General features: G+C 50.3%; 1 protein-coding gene across 2 annotated transcripts; it reads right to left on the bottom strand.

Moving 5' to 3' along the window:
• Positions 1–4,760: 4,760 nt before the first annotated feature.
• On the bottom strand, positions 4,761–22,623 carry Zdhhc7 (zinc finger DHHC-type palmitoyltransferase 7). 2 transcript variants are annotated; one of them, XM_005073096.4, is made up of 8 exons: positions 22,405–22,623; positions 15,035–15,119; positions 11,723–12,053; positions 9,790–9,914; positions 8,500–8,596; positions 7,989–8,070; positions 6,907–7,037; positions 4,761–6,400 (listed from the first exon to the last, which is right to left on the bottom strand). In XM_005073096.4, the coding sequence occupies exons 3-8, from the start codon at positions 12,035–12,037 to the stop codon at positions 6,224–6,226; spliced, it is 927 nt and encodes a 308-aa protein (XP_005073153.1). In that variant the 5' UTR covers positions 12,038–12,053; positions 15,035–15,119; positions 22,405–22,623; the 3' UTR covers positions 4,761–6,223. The 2 variants fall into 2 exon arrangements, with proteins under 2 accessions (XP_005073153.1, XP_040591845.1); XM_040735911.1 differs by lacking the exons at positions 15,035–15,119; positions 22,405–22,623 and adding an exon at positions 14,073–14,164.
• Between the last annotated feature and the right edge of the window lie 1,235 nt (positions 22,624–23,858).

Below are 23,858 nucleotides of genomic sequence, written 5' to 3'. Positions count from 1 at the left end.
GGAGACTACTTAGGTAGGTGTGCTACTTAGGGAGGCAGGACAGGGAAACCCTCACAGCCTGTGCTCTCAGATGACTGGGTTTCCCCTAGGTGGGGTTCTGAGAGCAGCCATTTATCCCTGTTGCCACTACCCACCCTGTTGTGACCCCCCCACACCTCTGGGCTGGGAGAGTTTCCCAGCTCTTATCCAAGTGTTCTGTGTTCCCAATGAGCCCAGATTCCACACTAGTGGGTGACTGCCACTCACTGGAGCCTGCCCCAGAACCATTGCACAGCCTGGGGGCTCCTCCCTCATCTGGCCCTCAAGCCCCTTCCTGCCTCACACTTAGGAGAGCCCAGCTGATGTGCCCACCCCCGCCATCAATTTAACTTGTATGAGTAGCCTCTTCTTTTAGTGTCGTGACAGGCCTGTTTCATGTGCACTGGTGTTTTGCCTACATGTATGTCTGAGGGTGTCATATCCCCTGGATCTGAAGTTAGACAGTTTTGAGCTGCTATGTGGGTGCTGGGAATTGAACCCAGGTCCTTTGGAAGAGCAGCCAATGCTCTTAACCACCAAGCCATTTCTCCAACCATGCCCCCACTAAAAAATCTTAGATTTACATTACATGTATGAACGCTTTTTCATGCATACATATATATGTGTGAGAGCCCAGTGTCTGTGGAAGCCAGCAGAGGACATTATATCCCATCCCGACACTGGGATTATGGGTGATTGTGAGCCAGAATGTGGAGCTGGGAATCTAGGTCCTCCTAGGTCCTCTGCAGAGCACAGGAGTTCTAAACTGCTAAGCCATCTCTCCAGGCCCCCTTTCAAAGATGTATTTATTTTTATTTTCTAGGTACAAATGTTTAGCCTGCCTGTATGTATGTATGTGTGCTCAGTGCCCGAGGAAGCCAGAAAAGGACATCGGATTCCCCAGAACTTTAGTTACAGACAGTGGTGAGCCACCACATGAATACTGGGAATTGAACCCAGGTCCTCTGAAAGAGCAGTCAGTGCTCTCTTAACCACTGAGCCAAGAGCACTTTCTTCAGGCCTGGTTTGATGGGGCTGGAGAGATGGCTCAGCAGTTAAGAGCACTTGCTGCTTTTGTACACCTGAGTTTGATCCCAGCACCCATGTCAGTCAGGTAACTTCATCTTAACAGGATCCCACACTCTCTTCTGGCCTCACAGGCTCCCAACAAATACACTTCACATAGATGCATTTTTTTTTTTTTTTTAAAGAAAAAGCAAGCCTTGAGGGGCCAGAACAGCATGCAGGCATTTGCTGTCTCCCGGGGCCCCCTGGTGGCCACTGTCTACACTGTAGAACCCACTTTGTTCTCTTCCAGCCTGTTCCTAGAGGGAGGGATATGCCCACTCCTTGTCATGGTGTGAGCTCCTACAGTCCAGCTCTTGGTCCTTGTGGAGCTGTGGCTGGGTGATCAGGTGAGTGGCAGGCATCCTGCTGCTCGTACACTGCAATTTTCCTAAAGTTATTCGTTGTTAAACAGCATTACCACTGCTTGCTGCCTAAGTGCCCTGAGCCTGTTTCCCATGTACAGAGTGGTACAGCAGTGAGAGCCAAGGAAACCATGCATGGTAACTCTTAGCAATGGACACAGGTTTCATGTGTTTGTGTGTTCACATGCACTTTCGAGTGAAGGTCACAGGTCAATCTCAGCATTGCTCCCCAGGTGCTATCAACATTGGGGGGGCTCCTTTCAATTATTATACATTTAATTATGTGGGAGGTACACATGTCATAGCATGTGTGTGGAGGTCAGAGGACAATTAACTGTAGTTAGTTCTGTGATGTGGGTCCCGGGGATCAAACTTGAGTCATCAGCAGGTGCCTTTACCCACTGAGCAATCTCTCCCGACCTCATCTTGTTTTTGAAGCAGGCTCACCTCAGGTGAGGCTGGCTGGCCAGCAAGCCTCGGGAACCAATCTGTCTTTACCTCCCCAGTGCTGGGATTTCAGTCAGGCACCGGCATGCCTAGCTTTTTTTTTTTTTTTTTTTTTGCTAGGGGTCACACTCAGGTCCTCTTGCTTTACCAAACGAGCCATCTCCCTAGGTCACATTTCAATGAGTCATGCTGTCCTGATGACCCAGGGTATGTCCTGAGCACTATAGAGAATGGTTTCCTCAACTGACAGGGCATGCTGGGAAAACTTAGAGCTTCCGTTTCCCAACCTGTGGAGTATCACCTTGTCTACGCCACCTCTCAGCGACAGCAAGCTCCCCAGTTTCTGAACACCAACTGGCTGGAGGGTTCCATGAGAGAATGTCAGGCACCTGGGTTCTGCTCCTTGACACAGAGGAGAGGGGTAGTTTACTCTGCAAATCTGGAGGTCCCCTCCATCCCACAGTCCAACTGGCCCCCCAGTGTCCTACTCTAGGAGGTGAGGAAGAGGCTGCTGCGGCAGTCAGAGAGCTCAGAACTGGAGGGAAAGGACAAGGATAAAGCCTCAAAGCCCATGCTGCTGCCGCTACGCGCGCCCCGCCCCGTGCCCCCCCGGTCTCTATGGCAGACCCCTGATGCCCTGTCCCGTGGCACAGAGCGCCACAAACTCCTGGGCCTGAAACTGGGGACAGTGGTGTACACCTGTAATCCCAGCACCAGGGAGGTGGAGGTAGAAGCCCGGGTCGCGTAGGAATTCTAAGCCAGCTGGGTAACGAGACAAAAGGGTATCTGGGGCTCACGGTGGCACACACCTACAAATTCACCTGGAAGGCACAGGCTGGCAGATCTCTGTGAGTTTGGGTCTGGCCTAATGTACACAGCAAATTCTAGAGCAGCCAAGGCTAGACTGTGAGACAGTGTCTGAAAACAACCAAACATGTGACAATTGGAAGACAGAGATGAGGGCCTTTTCTGGAAGCTGACAAAAGAAAATGGGGCTTGGGGGGGGCAAGGGTGGGTCTAGGCAGGCCCACACTTAACTCACAAGCTAGAAGAAAGCAGCAGAGAGGAAGGGGCTCACTTAAGGGCTCCCCAGAACCAAATGGGCAGCCAGAATCCCAGGGGACCAGCACAGGGCAGGACAGGCAAGGCTGAGTCTGAGACCCGGGGCTGAACCTCACTATGTGGGATAAATTAGTCACTGAAAACCAGACACGTGAGAGTGGAGCCCATGGCAGCGTGATGGGAGGTGGGAATGCTAGGTGGGGTGAGCCGGTCTAGTCAAGTAATCTCAGGCGAGGATGTGAGGACAACACAACCCTTATCAATCTAGATGTGAACCTCAAGCAGATTGAATCCTGGGGACAGCGGCCTGTACCAGAAGAGATGTGTCTGTCGACCCCAGGGTAGAGAGGGGTGAGGCAGAGGACATGGTGACATGACCAAAGGAGGCTAGGTCCTGAAAAAGCCAGACCCTCATCTTTAGCAACAAAGTAGCCAGTCGCATAATGTAAGTGGCCCAATGAAAAAAGCGCACTGCCCAGGAGAGGAACAAAGGTAGTGAGCCCCACACCAGCAGGAAGCAAAGGGACCCCCACCTCTGATCTGGGGGGTTGCATGCCTCCAGCAAGCTCCTCCACAGCCTCCTAGACTTTCCAAAGTCACGTGAGCGATTATGAGACTGGTCCCTTGCTGCTTCTCCCACAGTCCGGATTGCCCACCCCTTTCTTCCGCCAAGCAGCCACAGGGCCGTGGGATCACATCTTCCCTCTGGGGTCTGTTTCTTTGCCTCTGCTTAGGCAGTCAACAGCTGGGGATCCACTGGGTCCTCAGGGTTCGGTGGGGCTGTGCCTCTGCTAGAACAGCCAGGCTGCATAGTCACTAACGTTCTCCCCCTCACCATGGCAGCTGACTAGAGTCCATAGGTAACATAGTGGCAGCATCAACGCCAGCCATAGCCTACCCAGACTTATCCACTTCCCCACCAGTCCTTGTTGCTTCTGTATGGTTAAGCCTCCTAACATCCCAGGAGGAAGGACACAGACAGGGTCACAGCTAAATATCCAGGTGGGGTAGGCAATCCGGGCTGTGTTTCTGCCAGGAAAGCCACCATGAGCCTCTCAGGGTAGCATCTGCACAGCACACCCAAGGCTGTACAGATGAAGAGGTCATTTTGGGTCCCTCCTCATGCAGTTTCCTTTCTTTTTTGGGGGAGCGGGTTGAGACAGGGTTTCTCTGTGTAGCCCTAGAACTCGCTCTGTAGACCAGGTTGGCCTTGAACTCACAGAGATCTGCCTGCCTCTGCCTCCCAAGTGCTGGGATTAAAGGTGTGCACCACTACTGCCCGGCTCGGAAAGGTTTTTAATAGCATTTGTTCACGTTTGAATCAGACTCTGTAGGCAGACTGCCTCAATTGCTGTTAATCAGTCTTCCTGTGCTATCCTCCTGGGGGCTGGGTTACAATCATGAGTTTCTATGCTCAGCTTTAGTTTTTATTTTAAAACACACTAAAAAAAAAAAAAAAGCCATTTCCCCCCTCTCTTTGCTCTCTCTTCTTGCTCTTCTCATGCCCCCTCTCTCTTGCTCTCCCCCTTTCCCTCCCCTCTCCTCCTTCTCCCCCTCCTCCTCTTTAACCAACTCCACATGGTTAATGTAAAAAAAAATCCCCCTCCACCCCTTTAACCAACTCCACGTGGTTAATGTAAAAAAATCCCCAAGGCTATTTAGGAGAAAGTTAAGGGGTCTCAGAGTAAAACCCTGTGACTGGGAGTTGTGCTGGATGCCCACACCCACCACTGGCACCCAGCAGGGGGTTCTGGGGAAAAGCAAGGTGGACCACCAGGAAGAAGAGGGCTGCAGGAGGGTAAGAACTGTGGACGGGCTACTTTATTTCATATAAAATCACACTGAGGAATTGAAAAGTCAAGTATACTCAGCTTGGATTCACCGCCACAGACTCCACACTGGAGGGTGACACCACCAGAGCCTGCATGCTCAGACACATGTGCAAATGAATGCAGGGACAATCCGAGGCCACGCTGTCCCCTGCAGTGACTCGGGCCCCACAGTTTGCTCACTGCATCAGGTCTGGGCTCACAAGTCCCTGGGGTTCACCTCAGTAGCATAGGAGCCCAGATGAGGGCAGGGCAAAAGCGACTGACACCGAAAACAGTCATGGTGTCACAGGGACAGAAAGGCAGCTGGTCCCAACAGGGAAACACTGGTGTCTCTGCACAGGAGTGGACTCACAGGAAGTCCCCAGCCTCTGTCAGACCACTCTCACTCAGCAGCAAAGGAACAACCTAGAAGTTTAAGGCAAGTCCCCTGAGGGGAGCTGTGTGTGTACTGACATAATTCTAAGCCCGCACCAAGGGTCCACTCTACTGCAGTGCCATGGGTACAGAAATAAAGTCATCATGTCACTGCTCTGGCAGCTCAGGCACCAGGCTATCACCCCTGCAGCACCTGCCCAAAGGGGCCCAAGGTGGCTTGCTTCTCTCTTGCTGAGCTCCCCATGGCCCCCTCCCCCACAGTGCTGGGCCTCAGCACAGGGCACCACCCTCCTTGTTGAGGGACTGTTGCATGCGGTTAGTTTGGCTGGAACAACAAAACCTCAGCTCCACGCCCTCAAACACTAAACTTTCAGTGAAATAAAAGCAGGAGGCCGGGCCCATGCGCAGGCATGCCTGTTCTTTGGATCTGGACACTGTATGATACATTCATAGAAGGCCAGCAAGGGCCAGCAGTGCGTCCCACTTCCCTGAAACACTGGAGTCTGAAAGACAGCTTGTCTACCACACGTGTGCCTGAACAACACTGCCAATTCTGACACATGCGCACTCGCACACACATACACACAGACACACACAGATGAGCACATACAGACTTGCTGGAAGGGTCAAAGGATGCCCTTTCCGGGACAGCAGGGAGTGTTCTGGAAGCCATCTTCACTGTTCAGTGCTAGGTATTGGAGCCCTCCAAGCCATAGTCTCTGTGGAACCCTTTCCAGTAAGGGAGTGTGCTGGGGATGGGCCAGCAGGACTCCCAGCAGTGGTTATGCTGGCTTTCTTCATGATTGAGAGAGGAGCAGCTCCACCTGTGGGTGCTCATGACCCACGTGACATCCCAAGTGTCAGCATGGTGCAAGATGGCCTCCTGGGGTTGCATGCCTCTCCTGGCAGCACACACAAAAACTGACAAGTGCCTGTGACCCTAAGTCCATGAAGCTGCTCATGGCCCCATCGGCTGGCCAGCTCCATCTGCCCACAAGGCTGTTGTGCTTGTAGGCCAGTGAGCATCAAGAGGTCTGCAGACATTCCTGCCCTGAAGGCTCATACGGAGAACTCGGGGCCCCCTTTCCTAGCCCTCATTTGCAGTTGCCTGAATCGGAAGCCAACAAAGGGGTTCATCCAGAGGAGGGAGGGGGGCCCCCCGAAGACAGACTTCATCCCTTCCCACCGCAGCCTTCGCTCCCACGTAGGCTTCTCGCTCTTCAGCCTCTCGATCTCCTGGAAGCAGAAAGAGAAGCCATAGTAGCAGTGAGGAGAGACCCACAGTCTGTCTGTGGCTACACACAGCTACACATGGTTATATATGAGCCTGCCGTCAGGCCTCCAAAGCCTGCGTGGAGGGGAGCTGGGCACTGTGAGTGCTCCTCCCTGTCTCAGATACACAGCCAGGCTGCAGCCATCTGCATGACCAGCCTCAAAGTCAGCCTGGCTGTGGCTCTTGACAGGCAGTGACCTGTGGGACCAAAACTTTGCTTGAATTCCTATTCACTCACGTATTTTCACAGCACCTCCTCCAGGCCTGCTAGGGTAGGAGGGCAGCTGAGTTCCTGAGAGCCGCTGAGCACTCTGATCCAGGGCCTGCTTGGCCTGACTTAAATCAATTCAGGGCCCAGAAACAACACTGTGCCAGTGGAGGCGGCAGCAAACTCAGGCCTGGGGGGACCGAGGCTGCCCAGGACTCCAAATCAGACCCCACCCCTGTTTAGACACAGAACAAGACTCACTGTTTCATCATTGCATATTGAGTGGATCTGGGTGCCAAACATGACTGCAGTGAACGTGAAGAACAGGAGGCCCTCAAGGCACAGGAAGACCAACAGGATTACAGTTATGGGAGGTGAGAAGTCGCTGCACTCTGAGGATGAGAGTGAGGTGGTCAGCGCACCATAAGCACAGGGAGCCCTACACTCACGCACCCCTGGCACCTGCAGTGTTTCCTGGAAGAAATATATTTCCACTCGAGCTCTCCAAGAAGCTGGTACACAGCCTGCCTGGGACACAGGCTGTCCACCCTTCCCAGACAGCAACCTCAGAAGTCCACCTCTGAAGTTCTGGGGATTGTACTTGAGGCTTTACAAATGCCAGGCAAGCATTCTACCACTGAGCTATACCCTCAGCTCTCTTTATAAGGTCTCACTAAGTTGCTTGGCTGGCCTTGAACTTATGACCCTCCTGCTTCAACTACATGAGCAGTTGTGCCTGGTTTCCTTGGGGTATGAGAGTCTGTCCTAAAAGGACACTCCTGTATCTAAACCATGTGCCTACATGGGTGTTTCTACACTAGAGGCAATGTCCCAAGAGTTCTTGCTTTTCTTCAACTGCCAGTTAAGGCCTGTCTGAACTACACCTATCTGGATGCCCCATCAGGTCATGCTAAGACAGCTGTGGACAGTGACCAACTAAGCTAGCCAGAAAGCAAACACAGGCTGATGCCCAAAGTCTACAAGTAGCTAACACGATTTATCAAAAATTAATCATGTCTTGAATGGAGAATCCAATGATGAGGGATAGCAGGGGTGAAACTACTACATTCTGATCTTAAGAAATGCCAACTTTTTACCAGACACAATGGTTTATGCCTGTTGTCCCAATACCAAAGAAGCTGAGGTAAAAGAATCATCCCTGAGTTCAAGGTCAACCTGGGAAACCAAGTTAGAACCTGTTTCAAAAAACCCAAAACAAACAAACAGGACTACAACAAACAAAACTCAGGTTATTACCAGTAAGGCTTCCCCTCCCTGACTCTCCCCTGGGACCCTCCCCCACACTGCAGTACTTTTAGGAATGACATCACAGTCTCAGTTACCTGTCCATTGCCCTCGAACGCAGGAGATGAACTGAAGCCCACAGAGAATCAGAGCGTGGACTGAAGACAGAGCTATGTACATCTAAAGGGAAGGAGATGGGTTAGCTGCTTTTAACCATATGTCATCCCATATGCAGAGGATGACCGTGCCCCCCCCCAGTAGGGGAAAGGTGGCATGAAAGAATGAATTGTAGCTGCTGGTGGCTGACCCAAGACCACAGTGGATCAAGCCCAACAGTTGCATGGCAAAATAAAAAGGGGGAAATGAGCTGCATGTGTGAAGGCCCTGTGTATGACATGACAATAGAGACTGAGAGGAGGACAGACAAATCAGTAGGCAACAGGTGATTAATAAAGGTAGCCAACAGTCAGCCCTGGATGTGCCCCGGATGTGCCAATGCAGCCTCAGCTCTGAGGAGGTGGGAGCCAGGCTAAATACCTCCCCCAACTCCAGCAGGCTCAGTTTTCAGAACATCCAGTTCAATAGTCTCCATAAATCATTTCCACTCACAGTGAAGAGCACGAAGAATCTCTGATTCTTTTCTCCTACGCAGTTGTTCACCCACGGGCAGTGATGGTCCATCTTCCGAATACACCTCTTGCAAATACTGCAAAGGAGAGCGCACTGTTCAGTACCTTGCTTTCTGGGGAAAGCAGTGACACCAAATGAAATCGAGGTGGGAGAGGCTGAGGGACATCTTTTGCATGGCACTCTGCTGACACCTGTGACAAGTCTCAAACTGGTTGGTCTCATGGTGATCCTCCTGCTTTAGCCTCCCAAGCACTAGGATTATGTGTGTACTGTGCCTTTTCCTCCACTGTTCCACACGCCTGACTGTGGGGCCAGCTGAGTTTTTGAAACAGCTTGCACCACTGACTACATCCAGTAAGCACTGACTGTAGCAGTTAGACTCTGTAACTATGCCACTTTGTCGGATGTAGCTTCTTTGCATGTTCCCTGGTACACCTGTCAATCTAATAGCTTCCAAAACATTCCCAGATCATCTCCAATGGATTGGAGTAGTAACTTCGCTACTACAGTAGCTCACCCACTTTGAATGCACAATGGAGTGACTCCTGCATGTACACCACTGTGAGGTGACCACCCCAAAAGGAATTCGTGCCCACAGCCAGTCACTCCTCACTGCCACCCCCAGCCCAAGGCCACTACTCTGTCCCTATGCTATGGCACCTTTCTTTGCTTTCTGGCCACACTTTCTCCACAGCTGATGGGTGGACAGAGCCCTCCCTGCAGACTGCTGATGACTCTGCTCACCTTTATTTGCTCCCCTGGCAAATCCCAACCCAATAGGAGGAGGAAGACACTTCAAGGAGACGTTACACTACCTTTGAGCACACACAGGGACTTAGTCCAAGGACAGGGAAGTCCAACAGATTTCCAGGAATGGAGAAGTATCCCAAGTTCATCCTCCATACCTAGTATCAGTACCAAGGAACAGCAGCCTGTCTAAAACCAAGTCCTAGCACAGGAGGGCAAAAGAGACTGCAGCAAAGGCCAGCAAATGGAGCTCAAAAGAGGCTGATGCTCAAATGCAGTTTATGGGCTAGACTGTGTCAGACAGCATGTCTACAGGAGCCTGCATCTAGTCTGCAGCTCCTGTCAGGCATGAAGGGCAACAACATAAAGAGGCCTGTTTTCTTCAGTTACAAAATTCACGTGCCAGCCCATGGCAACCAGGCCAGGAAAATAAGCAGACACGTCGTCACTTCCTGTGGCTGTTAGTCCGCACTGTGTGCAAACTCTCACAGGGCTGCAGCGCTGAGAGCAGAGGCTCTCTACCTGCAGTGGTGAGCGCGCTCCGGCTTGATGCAGCAGCACTTGGGGCACTTGTAGATCACCTCGCCAGGCTTCAGCTGCAAGCTCTCCATGTACTCCTTTGTGGCGTTGCCTTTGGGGACGGCCCCCTGTGCACACAGATTGAGTTCAGGTTGGGTGAAAGGAAGGCAGAACAATAACACAGGCTCACACCTGGAATCCTAGCACTCAAGTGGCAGAGGCAGAACTGCCACTCGTCTGAGGCCAGCCTAATTTACATAGTGAGTTTCAGGCCAGCTAGCTACATAGGGCTACCCTGTCTTAATCGCTCTGGCCCCCTCCCTACAAATAAATAAATAAATAAATAAATAAATAAATAAATAAATCAGTAAAACATGCCCATAATCCCAACACTGGGAAGGCAGATGTAGGAGGATGGCTGAGTTTGAACCCAGACTGGGGCTATATAGTGAGACCTTGTTTCAGGAAAACAAAGGCTTTTTTTTTTTTTTTCGAGACAGGGTTTCTCTGTATTGTTTTGGAGGCTGTCCAGGAACTCGCTCTGTAGACCAGGCTGGCCTCAAACTCACAGAGATACACCTGCCTTTGCCTCCTGAGTGCTGGCATTAAAGGCAAACAAAGGCTTCTAAAGCCCAAGTATACTGAGTTTGAGGAAGGGAGTTAGTGTGGCCAGAGACCCCACAAGCACACCAGGCCATAGGCAGACTGTGCCCCACAGGGTGAGGTCTTGACACAGCTCTGTTCCCATGGATAGGTTAGCCAAGGCCATTGTGATTCAGAGAGGTGATGGGGAATGCCCTTTTGTGTGCTGTAAATTTATATTTCTCTTATTGGTGGATAAATAAAGCTGTTTCGGCAAAATAGGCAGAATTTAGCCAGGCAGGAAATCCAAACAGGGACAGAGGCAGACTCAGGAGGCACCATGTAGCTACCAGGAAAATAGGATGCCCGGGCGTTCTCCAGTAAGCCAAGACCATGTGGAGATACATAGATTAATAGAAATGGGTTAATAATTAAGAGAGAGCTAACCAATAAGAAGTCTGAGCCATCAGCTAAACAATTTATAATTAATATAAGCCTCTTTGTTTATTTGGGACAAAATGGCTGTGGGACCAGGTGGGACAGAAACTCTGTCTACAGACAGGACAGAAAGCAAAAGTTATGCTGTGGATCCCAACATGGCAGGGAGGCAGCCTGTGAGGCCAGGCAATCTCGCCTCTACCTTAGATGGCAATGTAAGCTTACAACAGTGATTCTCAATCTTCCTAATGCTGCGACCCTAATGTTCCTCAGTTATGGTGATCTCCCAAGCATAATATTATTTCATTTCATAACTGTAACTTTGCATTGTTATTAAATAGAATCAATCACGATAACTGATATGCAACCCAAAGGAGTTGCGACCTACATGTTGAGAACAACGACTTACAAGGAGCTGCACAGCCAGCCTCCTCTCTTGTCACCTTCTTGGGGGGAAACTGGCAGACACAAACACAAGTCACTCTACACGGGACCCTGTGCCAGGGTTGTGGTTAGTGCTGAAAAGAAGCTGAGAACTTTCTTGGAAGGAACACACATGGCCTCATACACCTGCAGTGCAGTGGCTGCCTGTGGGAACTGATCCCACGTGGCCTTCAGATTGCCCTTACCAGGAGGAAGCCCCAGCCACCTCCCCTGGCTCTGGGGTGGCCACAAAGAGGGCATGTTGAGAAGCCGCTATCTCTAACCTGGAAGCTCTGATCTGAGCCTTCATGGCATCAGGACCTGAGGAGCTGAAGCACAGGTCTGCCTCTGCTCACAAGCCACAGGGATCTGCTCCAGAGACGAGCCCAACACTCTGCATGCTAGTGCATATCTGTGTCAACGCTGTGTGCTGCTCCTTGACAGCAGCATCAATACATGCGAATGATCTAAGCCAGAGATGCCGTGTACGCACCGGGTCAGTGAGCATGGTTCTTAGGTGGGACGACAGTGCGAGCACTGCCAAGCAGTTGAAGATGACTCCGTTCACCACAGAGTACCAGAAGTCTTTGGAAGGCAGCAGCATGACGAAGGTCACTACGAAGTCTGCATAGACGACGAGAAGCCATGTCATAACAGCACAGACCATGCCACAGCCATCACGGATGAACCACACCCTGTTTGCCATGTCGGCCTCGGAGGACGAGGAGGATGCAGAATCATAATTGTCATTGTCGGTCAGGAGAGGATGATGCTCAATGTCCCGGAGCCTGTGTTCTGACGGCTGCATGATTCCCTGACACACCCTGCAGAGGAGGTGAGAGCTGGTGAGGCTCCTGGGCCAAAACACACACACATACACATACATACACACACACACACACACACACACACACACACACACACATACATATACACACACATACACATACACACACACATACACACACACATACACACACACACATACACACACATACACATACACACTTGAACATGATGAGTCACATGTGCAAAGTCAGCTCAAATACACTGGGCAGGAAAGAACAAAGTACCAAACTAGCTAAGGGCTCAATCTCTGCCTTTTTCACTTCACTGTCCTGCTGGGTGGGACCCAAGGGGTCTCAATGTGGGGTTTGCCTATGAATGCAAAGCTGTCACCTACCACATACAGAGATAATGAAAGGCCACCAGCTATCCCAGCACAACACAGGAGACGCTGCTGTCCCACTGAACTGACCCATCTGTGCTCTAGATAGGGCTTTCACCCCCTCAACACAGATGTCATCAAGGCATAGGGAAAGAAGCATGGGCCAAGGATGTCCTGTCTTTCTCTCTCAGAGGCTCACCAGGCTGCGCTGTGCCCTCCACCGCCGCAGCTTCCTCCTCCCCAGGTTAATGCAGGTGTGTGACAGCTTTTGTGGACAGCTCCTGTTCTCACCTCAGATTCCTCAATCATACGCTGCTTCTAGCATATGATTTTTAACCTTCATAAGGTCTCCTGTTTATGAATCCCTTCTTTCCAGACTTTTCCTGTATTTCCTGTGGCCTCCAACTACCAAGAGCACATAGGTCAGAGAAGCCAAAGAGCTGGAGTCTTTAGCAGGAACTGCTCTGCCTGCGGTGCCTGGCCTGCTCGGCTAGTCCTTCTCTTATCGTGTTTGCTAAGGGTGGAAACACCGATGACAAGCACAGTGAGGGGAGGGAGAGTCTGGCTGTGTCCTGGCCTTGGTACACGGGAGGGAAATGCTAATGGGCACTAAGGTGAACCTGCCCTCTCCAGAGCAGCATCCAGGTGGGCAAAGGGGTGGGGGTGGCTGTTCCTGAGGCGCCACCAATCAGCAGCATGGTCTTTCAAATCAGGACGTACATTTGTTCTTAATTGTAAGTGGAACACACTTGCCAATGGGTGTCCCTACTTGCAGAGTGCAGAACTTTGACACACAGTACAGATCAGGGCAAGAAGAGACACCATTGTTTCCGAAGTCAGCAAAGCAAAAGAGCTTCACGGTGATGTTGGTGTAATAGGACAAGAGTGGGGATATCTGCACAGGCCAGGGCTGCCCTCCTCATGCTCACATGCAGCTTTCCCAGACAAGCCCTGAAAGTCACTCAGGGCCTTGCTTCTCTTGCCTGCAAACACCCTGCATAGTTCCTCCTTCCTAGACACTGTGACAGGGTCTCAGAGCCTCAGGTACCACTGGCTGAGCCTGGTTCTGAGGGGCTAACAAGAGGCTGGGTGGCTCTGTCTCATCTGAGCTCCCAGTATGTCCACCAGCTAGCTTCCACCCACCCACCTCAACACACTGAGACGGAGGACACCTGCACACATCTGCTCTCAGGCAGATGTGACACCCTCCAGCGATTCCCACTGTTTTCTCTTTAAAACATGGTTTCATTGTACAGCCCTGGCTGGCCTGGAACTGACTATGTGGACTAGATTTGCCTCAATCTCACAGAGACACGCCTGCCTCTGCCTCCCAAGTGCATGCGCTACTACACCCAGCTGATTGCCAATTCTGTAAGCAAACTGTAAATCAAGGACCCCTTTGTTTTCTGGTTTTCACTGCAAGGCATGCTCTGTGAGAAACAGTTTGGCTAACACGAGGGACAAGAGGTTCTTGGGTCAGAATTCCATGTTTACAGTCTGAGGTCTCCCCAGAGGGCAGGGTACTGCAAGTCACACAGGTGACTACTGAGTGGTGCCAGCTCCACTATGCTTCTGGGCACAGATCCCAGAGAGCTGCCAGAGCATGGAGTTCTCTACTCTTCTTGGGGTACAGGTGGCAGGGATACCCATATAAGAATGGCACCCCTAGACATACCTAACAATGGCTGTGGCAGGATATTCTTAGATGTGCATATCAGGATGGCAGTGTATAACAGGTGTGTCCTGGAGTTGTACACTTGCAAAATCTAAGGACACCAAAGAAGGAAAATAGCCCAAGATCCAGGTATCACTTCATTTCCCATTTTCTTTTAAGACAAGGTCTCATATAGCCCAAGCTGTCCTTGAACTCCTGACCCTCCAGCCTCTACCCACCAAACGCTGGCATGACAAGCATGTGCTGCCATGCCTGTACAAAATCTGAAAGAAGGCAGTCACTGAACACAGCAGGACTGCAGCTATTTCTCTGTGTGCACAATCCCAAGTCACTGCGTCCATTGCATTAGTGCACTGGGAAAAGAGGCAAAACACGAGGAATGCACTCTCCATTAGAGAGAACATGGCTAGCACCAAGAAATGTGATGCTGGGCCACTCAACCCACCAGCAGCCATGTCCCATACAACAAACACTCTGGAAGAGCCCTGAGAAGACTGGTGCCAGCCAGGTGACAGAAAAAGCACCGCCTTCCATTTCCACCAAGCTGATGGGGTTTATCTGCTCCCAAGCCTATACCCCACACTGAGTAAAAGCTGGGTCCTACAATTAACATGGCAGATCTCCACTAGCCCTGGTGACAGCCACACTGGCAGCTCTTCCTTGCGTCTTGTAGTGTCTTGTGGTTCGGGCCGAAGGCTAAAGGTATCAGCAGCAGCCTCCTTCCTAGGGCAAAGGCAAGCAGACAGGTTGAAAGGGAGGCCTTGGCCTGCAGCTGCCTCTGGGCTTGACCCCATACACATTCCTATCAGCTAGAAAGGGACGCTGTGCACTAAGAGTCATGTGAGCTGGACTGGTGGCTTGTGCCTGTCATCCCAGCACTCAGGAGGCTGTGACAAGAGGATGATGAGTTTGACGTCCGTCTTAGAGTGAGGCCCTGTCACACACAACAGTCACAGACTCACCTTACAGAAAGCCTCTAAGCATCACGGGAACACTTGTGCCTTTTTTTCAGGACTGTAAGGCGCATGCTGTCTTGTGTGATGTGGCCTGCAAGACAATAATAAACTCAATGACAGGTTACTTGCTGTGTGACAGAGCAGCACGCAGCACATAGTCTGTGAACCCTGGATGTCCTACATACAACCTAAGTAGCAGCACAGTGGCTCTGCACTTGGGACTGTTCATAACAATGAAATCACTGGGCTTCTGAGTTCTGACCACTAGCAGATTAACCCTGGAAACAAAATTATTATTCATGTTTTTGAGATAAGGTATTATAAGCTGTCCCGTCTGGCCTCCAACTCATGGGCTCGAGCCATCAAGGCACAGGACCCAGCAGCTAAGACACACCACTACAGCCAACAATAACTTACTTTAGTCTGTTTTACCCTCCTTATGTTAGATACAACTACAGATGCCTGAATCCTTCAAGAAAGTTCCAGGAACCAGGTATGGGGGCACATGTTTTTGATCCTAGCACTTGGGAGGCAGAGGCAGGCAAATCTTTATGTGTCTGAAGCCAGTCAGGTCTACACTGTGAGACTCGGGAGTGACCCTGTCTCAAAAATAAAGAAAAAAAAAAAAAGAAAAGAAAAGAAAGATCCAGAGATAGGAAGACCTTCATGTCCAGTAGTAGCCTGTCCTCACTAGCCACGGAGGAGCCACAGAATGGGCAAGAGTGTGACCAAGGAGCAATTCTAGCACCAGGCTCGGCTAACATGGGGGGCACAGTGGCCAACAGAAAGTTCTAGGACTGAGTGAGAGCTACCTGCAGATGGAGTCTGCAAGAGACAGGCAGAGTGCGGCATATTCATGCCAGGAAGAAAAAATGACTGACGAGCAACAACACTGGTTAGTCTCAGATTCCCAGTAAAGTAAAAGAACAGGTGGGACTACACACCAGACAAACCAACAGGTTTCTGAAGAAACCAGAGCAGGTTCCAGCTCAAGAGACTGAGGTTGCCTCCTAGCTGAAGCAAGGGACATGGGCACATGGATTTATCAAAGCAAAATTCACTGAGTAGCCCACTGTGGTGGCACACAGCTGTAACCTCAGCACTCAGGAGCCCAAAGCAGTAGAACTGCCTCAAATTTGAGGTCAGCCTGGGCTACACTGTGAGACCATGCTGTAAAAAGTCATGTTACTTTAAACTAATGTAGTATACACTTTAAATATGTTTTCCTGTGCATCTGTGAGGCTTCCATTAGAAAAGTGGCAGGGGTAGAATGCCCAGTCCAACGACTGGGGCGGAGTTGGAGGAAACCTCTTCAGTAGAAGGCGTATCCTGGTCAGTGCATTCGTGAGCCAAGGCTGCCTTCCATTTACTTTGATCTGTGACTTCAGGCTATGTGGACACATGGACATAAGCAGAAGGAACTCAAGACTTGGCCTGGAATTGCACGAGTCCAGGATGGAGAGACAGGTAGCAGAGAACCTGAAGGTGCCCCAGGTCCTGAGGAGACCCAACAGCAGTGGCAGTGGGGATCTTGAATGCTCAGAGGGGGCACCCATCAGGACAATAGACTCCTCCATGTGGTCAAGTATACCTATGCCTTTGACAAGTGTCCTGGGCACGTCACCAGCCAGGTAAGAAGGGCACCTAAGTCAGGGCAGGGACGACTTCAAAGGGAGCCAGCCCTCATTCAATGTGGCAAATGAGCAGCCTGTGTGACCTAGCACAGCGCTCCTGAAAGGTGCTTCCAAAAACTGTTCACTCCAGGGCACGGTCCTGAGTGTGTAACTGGCCTCCCACGCCATGCTGATCACCTATACACATGAATCCATTATTTTCTCCCCTAACTATTAACCTTGAAGAAAATATAGACACATCCAACAAAAGCCAAATGTCAACACACTGGCAAGGCCTATATACTGCAAGCAGTGAGTACCTTATTTAACCTTTCTAGAAGTGTCTTTTAAAAATACTTAGTCACAAGAAAGCAGCATTTGGAACACTGTGGGTGCAAAGGCTGCAGGTGGTGGACACAGACACGGAAGCAGAGGACAGGAGGAGGAGCCACCTCAAGGGTAGAAGGCACCACTGGGTTCCCCTCAGCAGCCACACTTGCCCACAGGTCTCCAACTGGGGAGCACCCAGGATGGGTCCTGACTTTTTTTTTTAAAGGTTTTTTGAAGCAGGGTTTCTCTGTGTAACAGCCCTGGCTATCCCAGAACTTGCTCTGTAGACCAGGCTGGCCTCAAACTCACAGGGATCTTCCTGCCTCTGCCTCCCAAGTGCTGGGATTAAAGGCGTGCACCACCACTGCCTGGCTAGGGTCCTGACTTCTTCCACGATTTCTGAAGTGACATCTTGGGGATCACAGGCCCAGGAAGTTGGAAAGGAGAACTGAATCTAGAAAGTAGCCATACTGGTGACATCACTGTCAAGTCAACTGGTTACTAGCGAATTCCACTGCAGGAGGGTGGGAGCAGAACCTCCACTGTTAACATTCACCCCTTCCCATTTCAATAATAGCGTTACACCATCTAGCTACCAAGGCCAAATACTAAGAACTCACCTTCACTGGTCTCTTCCTCCAGCCCCTACCTCTAAGTCATTAATTAGCAAGTGTTGCAGTCTGGATCCCTAGAACCGTCCCCAAACTGACCATATCTCTGCCTCCCCTGTCCACTCAGATCCTGGCACTGTGCACTTAGCTTGCCTCCAACCAGTTTCCTTGTAGACTCAGTGCCTCTATTTACCTGACCATTCTGCCCCACTTGCATTCAGTGCGGCCCTTGGAGAAGCAGGTCATATCAGTCCATGATCCCCTGTGCACAGCACAGTCACAGTCACCCAGAGTCTGTACACACCCCCCTCTTGCTGGCTTCTCCCTTGCTGCTTGTTTCCCATCACATCCTCATAAGAGCAGTTTTTGAGCATTTCCCCGCACTCCAGAACACTGGGTGAGCAAAAGAGAAAAGCGGAGTAAACATTGCATGTTGTTGGATGGGTGGGGGATGGGGAGGATGCTTGAGGTTGGGAGAAAAAGTGGGGCGAGGATGCTTGAAGCAGATCATGTCAATGAGGCTCACTAAACACAGAACACTGCTGTTAGAAGGGGAGCCAAGTCTTAGAGATGGGTCATTTAAATACACCCCATGAAAGTGGGGTTGGGGCCACCCTGCCTCCACTGCTGTGTTCTCCTGCTGACACACCCTCTCTTCAGAGCCCAGGCTTGAGAAAGAGCACTCTACAGAACAGCAGAATCCTGAAATTCAAAACATCTCAATGACACTTTGAAAGTTTGTCTCTAGAGAGACCGACACTTCTCTAGCTGGTGGCCCTCTCCACTGTGCTCGAAGCATGGAGCCTGGCTTCCTCAAGCAGCCAGGATTCCATCAGAGGCTTTCAACCTACATGTACAATATCTCTGCTCTCCTGTATGCCACAGGACACGCCTACTTATGGCTCTGGTCCTTGTCACTACCTCTCTATAATGCATATGAAGGTAGTCCCCACCCTATAGAACTCAGGCCTCTGGGTACTAGGTCCCAACAACTGTATTAGTTGGTTAGTTAGAAACTGGTTGGTTCAAAGGCCATTGAGGATAGACCCACCCTTCCCAGTCGGCAACTTGGAAAGCCAGGAGCTGAAGCTGTGGGACTCAGATCTGGCAGAATGAGATCTGAGTTGTTATCTCTGGCCCTGGGTGGAGACATGGATTTCTGAACTTCCAGAAGATCTAGGATTTCTACCCAACAGAGGCTTCCTGGTAAAGAATAAAGACACACCTAGCCTGTCCCTTAAGGATTAACCCAGCTGCCTATCAATGACCTCACAGGAAGGCACCTCTCAGGAAAGCTGTCTGACCAGACTTCAGTTGCATAGCACAAAGCCTGCCTAAACGTGTGGGGCAGCACGACCAGCTCTCTGGTCACTGTCACACTGTGTTTCCCTCCATAATGGCCCCTTGGGCCACTGTCCACTCTCACCCTTGAGTGTTCCACACTATGATGTCTCATCTGCGTTCTTTCCCCAGAGATGACAAGGATCCCAGAGCAAGATCCAGGAACAAGAGTTATCGTTCTAAAATCTCAGTTCCATGCCCCAAATTCATCTGGTCCAAATCCCTCCAGGACTGCTCTCCTGAACTCTCCTCCAGACTTGCCAAGGCTGTCCTTCCACCTCTCCCACAAGGTGCTCGCTCATTTGGTAAGCTCCTCTGGGCTCCTTCCAACTGAAATTCACATTCATTTTCTCTACCTACTACAAGTATTCATTCACCAATTTTCAAGCACCCACTATCTTCAAATCATGATTGAATACAGTATTTTAAAAATGATCAGGTGCTGTGCCAATAAGACATAGTACACAGTCTGGATTTCATTCAAGAAGTAACAGAATTCTATGAAATGTTTATAGCAAAGGAATTCAGCAGTGAGCAGGGCTCAGATAAGCAAGACAAAGTTTGCAGATAGCAGCAAAAAATGGAACATAAAGAAGCCAGACAAAAACCTGCTGTGTTGCTCAGGCTAGCTCAAACTCCAAGGCCCAAGCAATCCTTCTGTCTCAGGCTCTGGAGCCAGGACTACAGACATACTACTATACTCTACTTCAGGGACCTTTTAGATAGAAAGGAAATGGAATTGGCACAGCTCTCCCACTGACCTTTGTTTCCTCCACGATTTAGAAGGGACAGTCATTAGTCAATGGCAAAGCAAAGAATTACATTTTCAAGTACAAAGAGTCAAAACAAAACAAAAAACTAACAATATGATGTGCTTTGAGGCTCTGGGTGTCACAGTATCCATCCACCTGGAAGTAAGGTTGCCTGTTGCTCTATTAACCAATCACAGCCCTCATCAAGGTAGCTTGGGTTGGCAATACTCCATAAAGAATGTCATACAGCAATGTCAGGGAGCTGGGGACCCACAAGGAGGAGGGCAGATGCTGATATTTGAGACTTCCCTGGATTCCATTCTCTTTTCTTGGCTAACTTTAATTTGCAGCTTTTTTCTTTAATAAACCAACTAGCTGCTATTTCCTTCAGTGAGTTGAGTCCTTCTTGTGAACCATGACCATGTGGGTGGCTTTGGAAAAACTCCACCCCAACTTGCAGTGTGGAGAGCAGGGCTGTTCCCTCTAAATTTTGTATCTCATCAATGTTCACAGTGGACTTAAACTCTCCTCAGCTGTTAAAACGGCAGTGTCCCAAGGTAAGGTGTCAATGTTCGCCCCGCCCTGGAGATCAGATCTGATTTAAGTGTTCTGCTTTGTTGTTGTGCTTGAAAGCATTCTTTAGAAAGTGCATACCGGGTGGAGAGGTGGATTCAGTGGCTAAGAGCACATGCTACTCTTCCAGGACTTCAGTTAGCTCCTGGCACCCATCCTGGGCCACTCAACCACCTGTAACTCCAGCTCCATTGTATCTGATGCTCTTCTGGCCTCTGCACGCACACATGGGGCAGGCAGGCACACAAATAAAGATAAGTCTTTGGGGGGGGTCTAAACAGGGTTTCTCTGTGGCTTTGGAGGCTATCCTGGAACTAGCTCTTGTAGACCAGGGTGGTCTCGAACTCAGAGATCCACCTGCCTCTGCCTCCCCAGTGCTAGGATTAAAGGCGTCGGCCACCACCACCTGGCTGGTAAATCTTTTTTAAAGCAATGTTACTTTTATAACAAAAACATGACTTTTAAGAAATGTCCCTCAAAAGCTGCCTTTAGAAAACCATCATATGTCATTGTTCAGCATGGACTGAAGCAAGGAAGTTCTGGAGTGGACAGCAAAACCATGTCCAATACACCCCAGATGTTACTTCAGTAGGACTAGCTTCTAGTCTCATTTCTTCAAGTTAATATTGTTATCATATTGTTTATATCACTTAAGTTCAAGAAAGCAAGTAATTTCACTAAGAACATAAAATCCTGTCCATACTTTTGACAAGTCAAAATCATTCTTAAGGGCTTCACATATACTTTTGAACTGAGGGTCATTCCATTAACAGTACTACTTTTCCATTTTGTTTTGTTTTGCTTGAGGTAGGCCCAAACTTTTGGTCCTCTCATCTCTACCTCTAACTCTTAGACACTGGGGCTATACATGCCTACTTTCCCATTTTTGGAAAGGGCTTAGTTTTATGGCATGTCAATTAGCAGGGCTACCAAGTTCTGACTTTTTGTTTTTGAGATAGAGTTTCTCTGTGTAGCCTTGGCTGTCCCTGTCCAAGAACTCACTATGTAGACCAGGCTGGCCTCAAATTCACAGAGATTCTTCTGCTTCTGCCTTTCGAGTGCTGGGACTAAAGGTGTACGACCACTACATTCAGCTTAAGAGTTTTAATCTGTTAACCAATCAAATGCTGAGGCACTCAAGTCAACTGCCGAACAAATTCCATGTGAAATTACCTCTTCACTCACTGTTGTCCTCTCCTCCTGCTCTCAATTCAGGAGCCAGTGTGCCCTTCCAGTAACTCTACAAAGTACACAATCCAATTTCTACACCTCCAACCTGTTTATTTTGTGCAACTTTCAAAAATGAAATTGCATTAACTCCCATTAGTCCATGTTGTAAAATACCTCAAGAACCTTTCACTTCAACCAATTCTGCTGGAGTGCAAGTTTAACAAGGTATCTTTTAAAAATGTAACTTTAGGTAAGTGAAAGTTGTAAACAACATTGGAAAGATCAGAGTCCTGATGGGCTGCTGGGAAAGATTTAGGAAGAAATGTAAAGGACCTGCCATTCAAGCCAGTAAAATAAACACAAACGCAGTCACTAAGGGGACTGCAAAGGAGGCTGCAGCTTGGGTTTGGATAGCACCATACACAATTGTGAAAGCCGCTCTAGACAGCTCCAACTCTCATTACTCCAATTTAATGGCTACAATAAACTGACTGTTGACGAGCTAATAAAATGTACCCATTTAATAGCTAGAAGGGACTTAGTTCTAGAAATGATGACATCTCAGAAGAGTTGGCCCTTATTACCCTGAAAGCTGGCCGGCTTGTCCAAGATGTCCTTCCCCGGTAACTACCACTTAACACTATAGACAGGGACCGGGGGCGGGGGGAGAAGGAAGAAAACCGACAGAGAATAGGAGAATCCCGTTAAAGAGAGAGAACACAGGATTGGAGGAGGCAGACGTGCGACGAAGCATGCCTACAAAAACTTCACAGCACTTTATGACAGCAAGCCTGGCATTAGCCACAGAGAACACTTGGCTCCGAGAGGGGTGTCGCGCCCAAGGTCAGGCAAAAGGCTGCGGGTGCAAATGGGGTCCGATTCTGCGAGATGGGCAGAAAACCCCCGAGGGGCCTGTGGCGCGGAGGCCGCGGGGAGCAGCCCGGGGTCGCGGCCCGGGCTCCGGCCGCCGCACGCACTGCACTCACCCGAGGCCCGGGCGGGGTCGCCCAGTGCTGTGGCTCCTCGCGGCCGGCGGCTGCAGCGGCGCGGGCGGCGACGCATCATGCGACCGCGCTCATGGCCGGGCCGGGTGGACCCGGATCTGCTCGGTTCCGGCCGGGCCGGTGTACCGGAGGCAACAGCCCAGCAGAAGCCGGAGCCCGACGCCGCGACCTGGACAGCGGAGCGGAACGACCCCGGAACTGGACACGGCGAGGTCAAGGCGCAGCGCCTACGTACTTCCGGTTGCGACGCCCGGGGTTCCCGGGAGGTGGTTCGTAAGGACTCTAGCGGTTTCTTCCGCTACCGAGCTTCCAGAAGCCTAGCGGTTCTTCGAGAAGAGACAGCGCTTAGTCAAGACTGCTAAACGGAGATCCCCGTGATGGGTGGCCCGGAAGAGAAAAGCCGGCGCCTACGGGCCGCCGCGAGGACCACGCCGCGTCGCCATTCGTGCGCACTCACCTGAAAACGCTTCCCGTGTCATCATAGAGCTAGCAAGTGGCGACTCAGATCCTCTCTCTCAAGGCTGGCCTGTGCCGGGTGGGGACGGAGAACTACGGGGATGGAGGACGGACACACGGGAGTATAGGCAACTGGGCCAGAGGGCGTTTGGGACCGTGGAAGCCTCCTGCAGTGGGAATAGGGGTCCAGGCCTGCACAGCTCCTCGCTCTGGTCGCTAGAGCATCGTTGCAACCCCTTCCTGATGACGACCCTGAGTTTTGCATAGGTAGAAACGTGTTTTATCCCCTTGGGTCCCCTGACAGACTTGGCAAAGTTTGTTGCACAGTTTGTTCAGGGCAGACAAGTGTTTGGTAGTTAAACTGGCGAGCGCGGTTTGTGTTGTAAGATTGGAAACGGCTATAATGTAAGCGCAGGGATCTAGCCCATGGTCCTTACGCCATTCTCGCGGAGTTTCCCGTCCCCGCGTCCAGAAACTGCTATTCGAGCCAGACTTTTGGAAGTAAGGGTGAGTTTAAATTAACTCCCAAAATTACAGCGTTTAGGGCTAGGAGCACATCTACGGCACAGCACTAGTGAGGCTGAGGCAGGAGGATCCTGAGTTCGAGACCATAGTAATGCCATCTCGAAAAATGCATAGTTTGGTTTAAGTTTTTATGATTATATCTTTTAAGTGTAAATTTTATCTTTATGTCTACGAGTATTTTGCCTCCATTTATAGATATAAATGCAGTGCTTGAGGAGGCCAGGAGAGGGCATTAGACATCCAGGAACTGGCATTAACAGTTTTGAATTGCCTCGTGGGTGCTAGGGAATCAAACCTGGGTCTTCTGGAAGGGCAACCAATGCTCATAATAGAATATTCGGTTCTCCAGCCTCCTTTATGGTTATATCTTGTGTATCTGTATGTTTAAGACGGTACCCATTTTCAGCCAGCTCTTGTTTGGCCTATCTCATGTAGCTGTTTCCTCAGTGGGGAAT

The sequence above is a fragment of the Mesocricetus auratus genome, unplaced genomic scaffold (genome assembly GCF_017639785.1).
Source record: "Mesocricetus auratus isolate SY011 unplaced genomic scaffold, BCM_Maur_2.0 Super-Scaffold_6723, whole genome shotgun sequence".
Classification (NCBI taxonomy): Eukaryota; Metazoa; Chordata; class Mammalia; order Rodentia; family Cricetidae; genus Mesocricetus; species Mesocricetus auratus.
Note: the sequence above shows the minus strand (reverse complement) of the source record. Positions and strands in the feature narration are given on the sequence as shown.

Excerpts from the sequence above, each read along its gene's own strand:
- Zdhhc7 (XM_005073096.4), bottom strand. The coding sequence starts at position 12,037 with ATGCAGCCGTCAGAACACAGGCTCCGGGACATTGAGCATCATCCTCTC. Across the intron at positions 8,071-8,499 it reads GATTCTTCGTGCTCTTCACT|ATGTACATAGCTCTGTCTTC; the intron begins GTGAGTGGAAAT and ends CCTTCCCTTTAG. Across the intron at positions 6,401-6,906 it reads CAATATGCAATGATGAAACA|GAGATCGAGAGGCTGAAGAG; the intron begins GTGAGTCTTGTT and ends TTCTGCTTCCAG.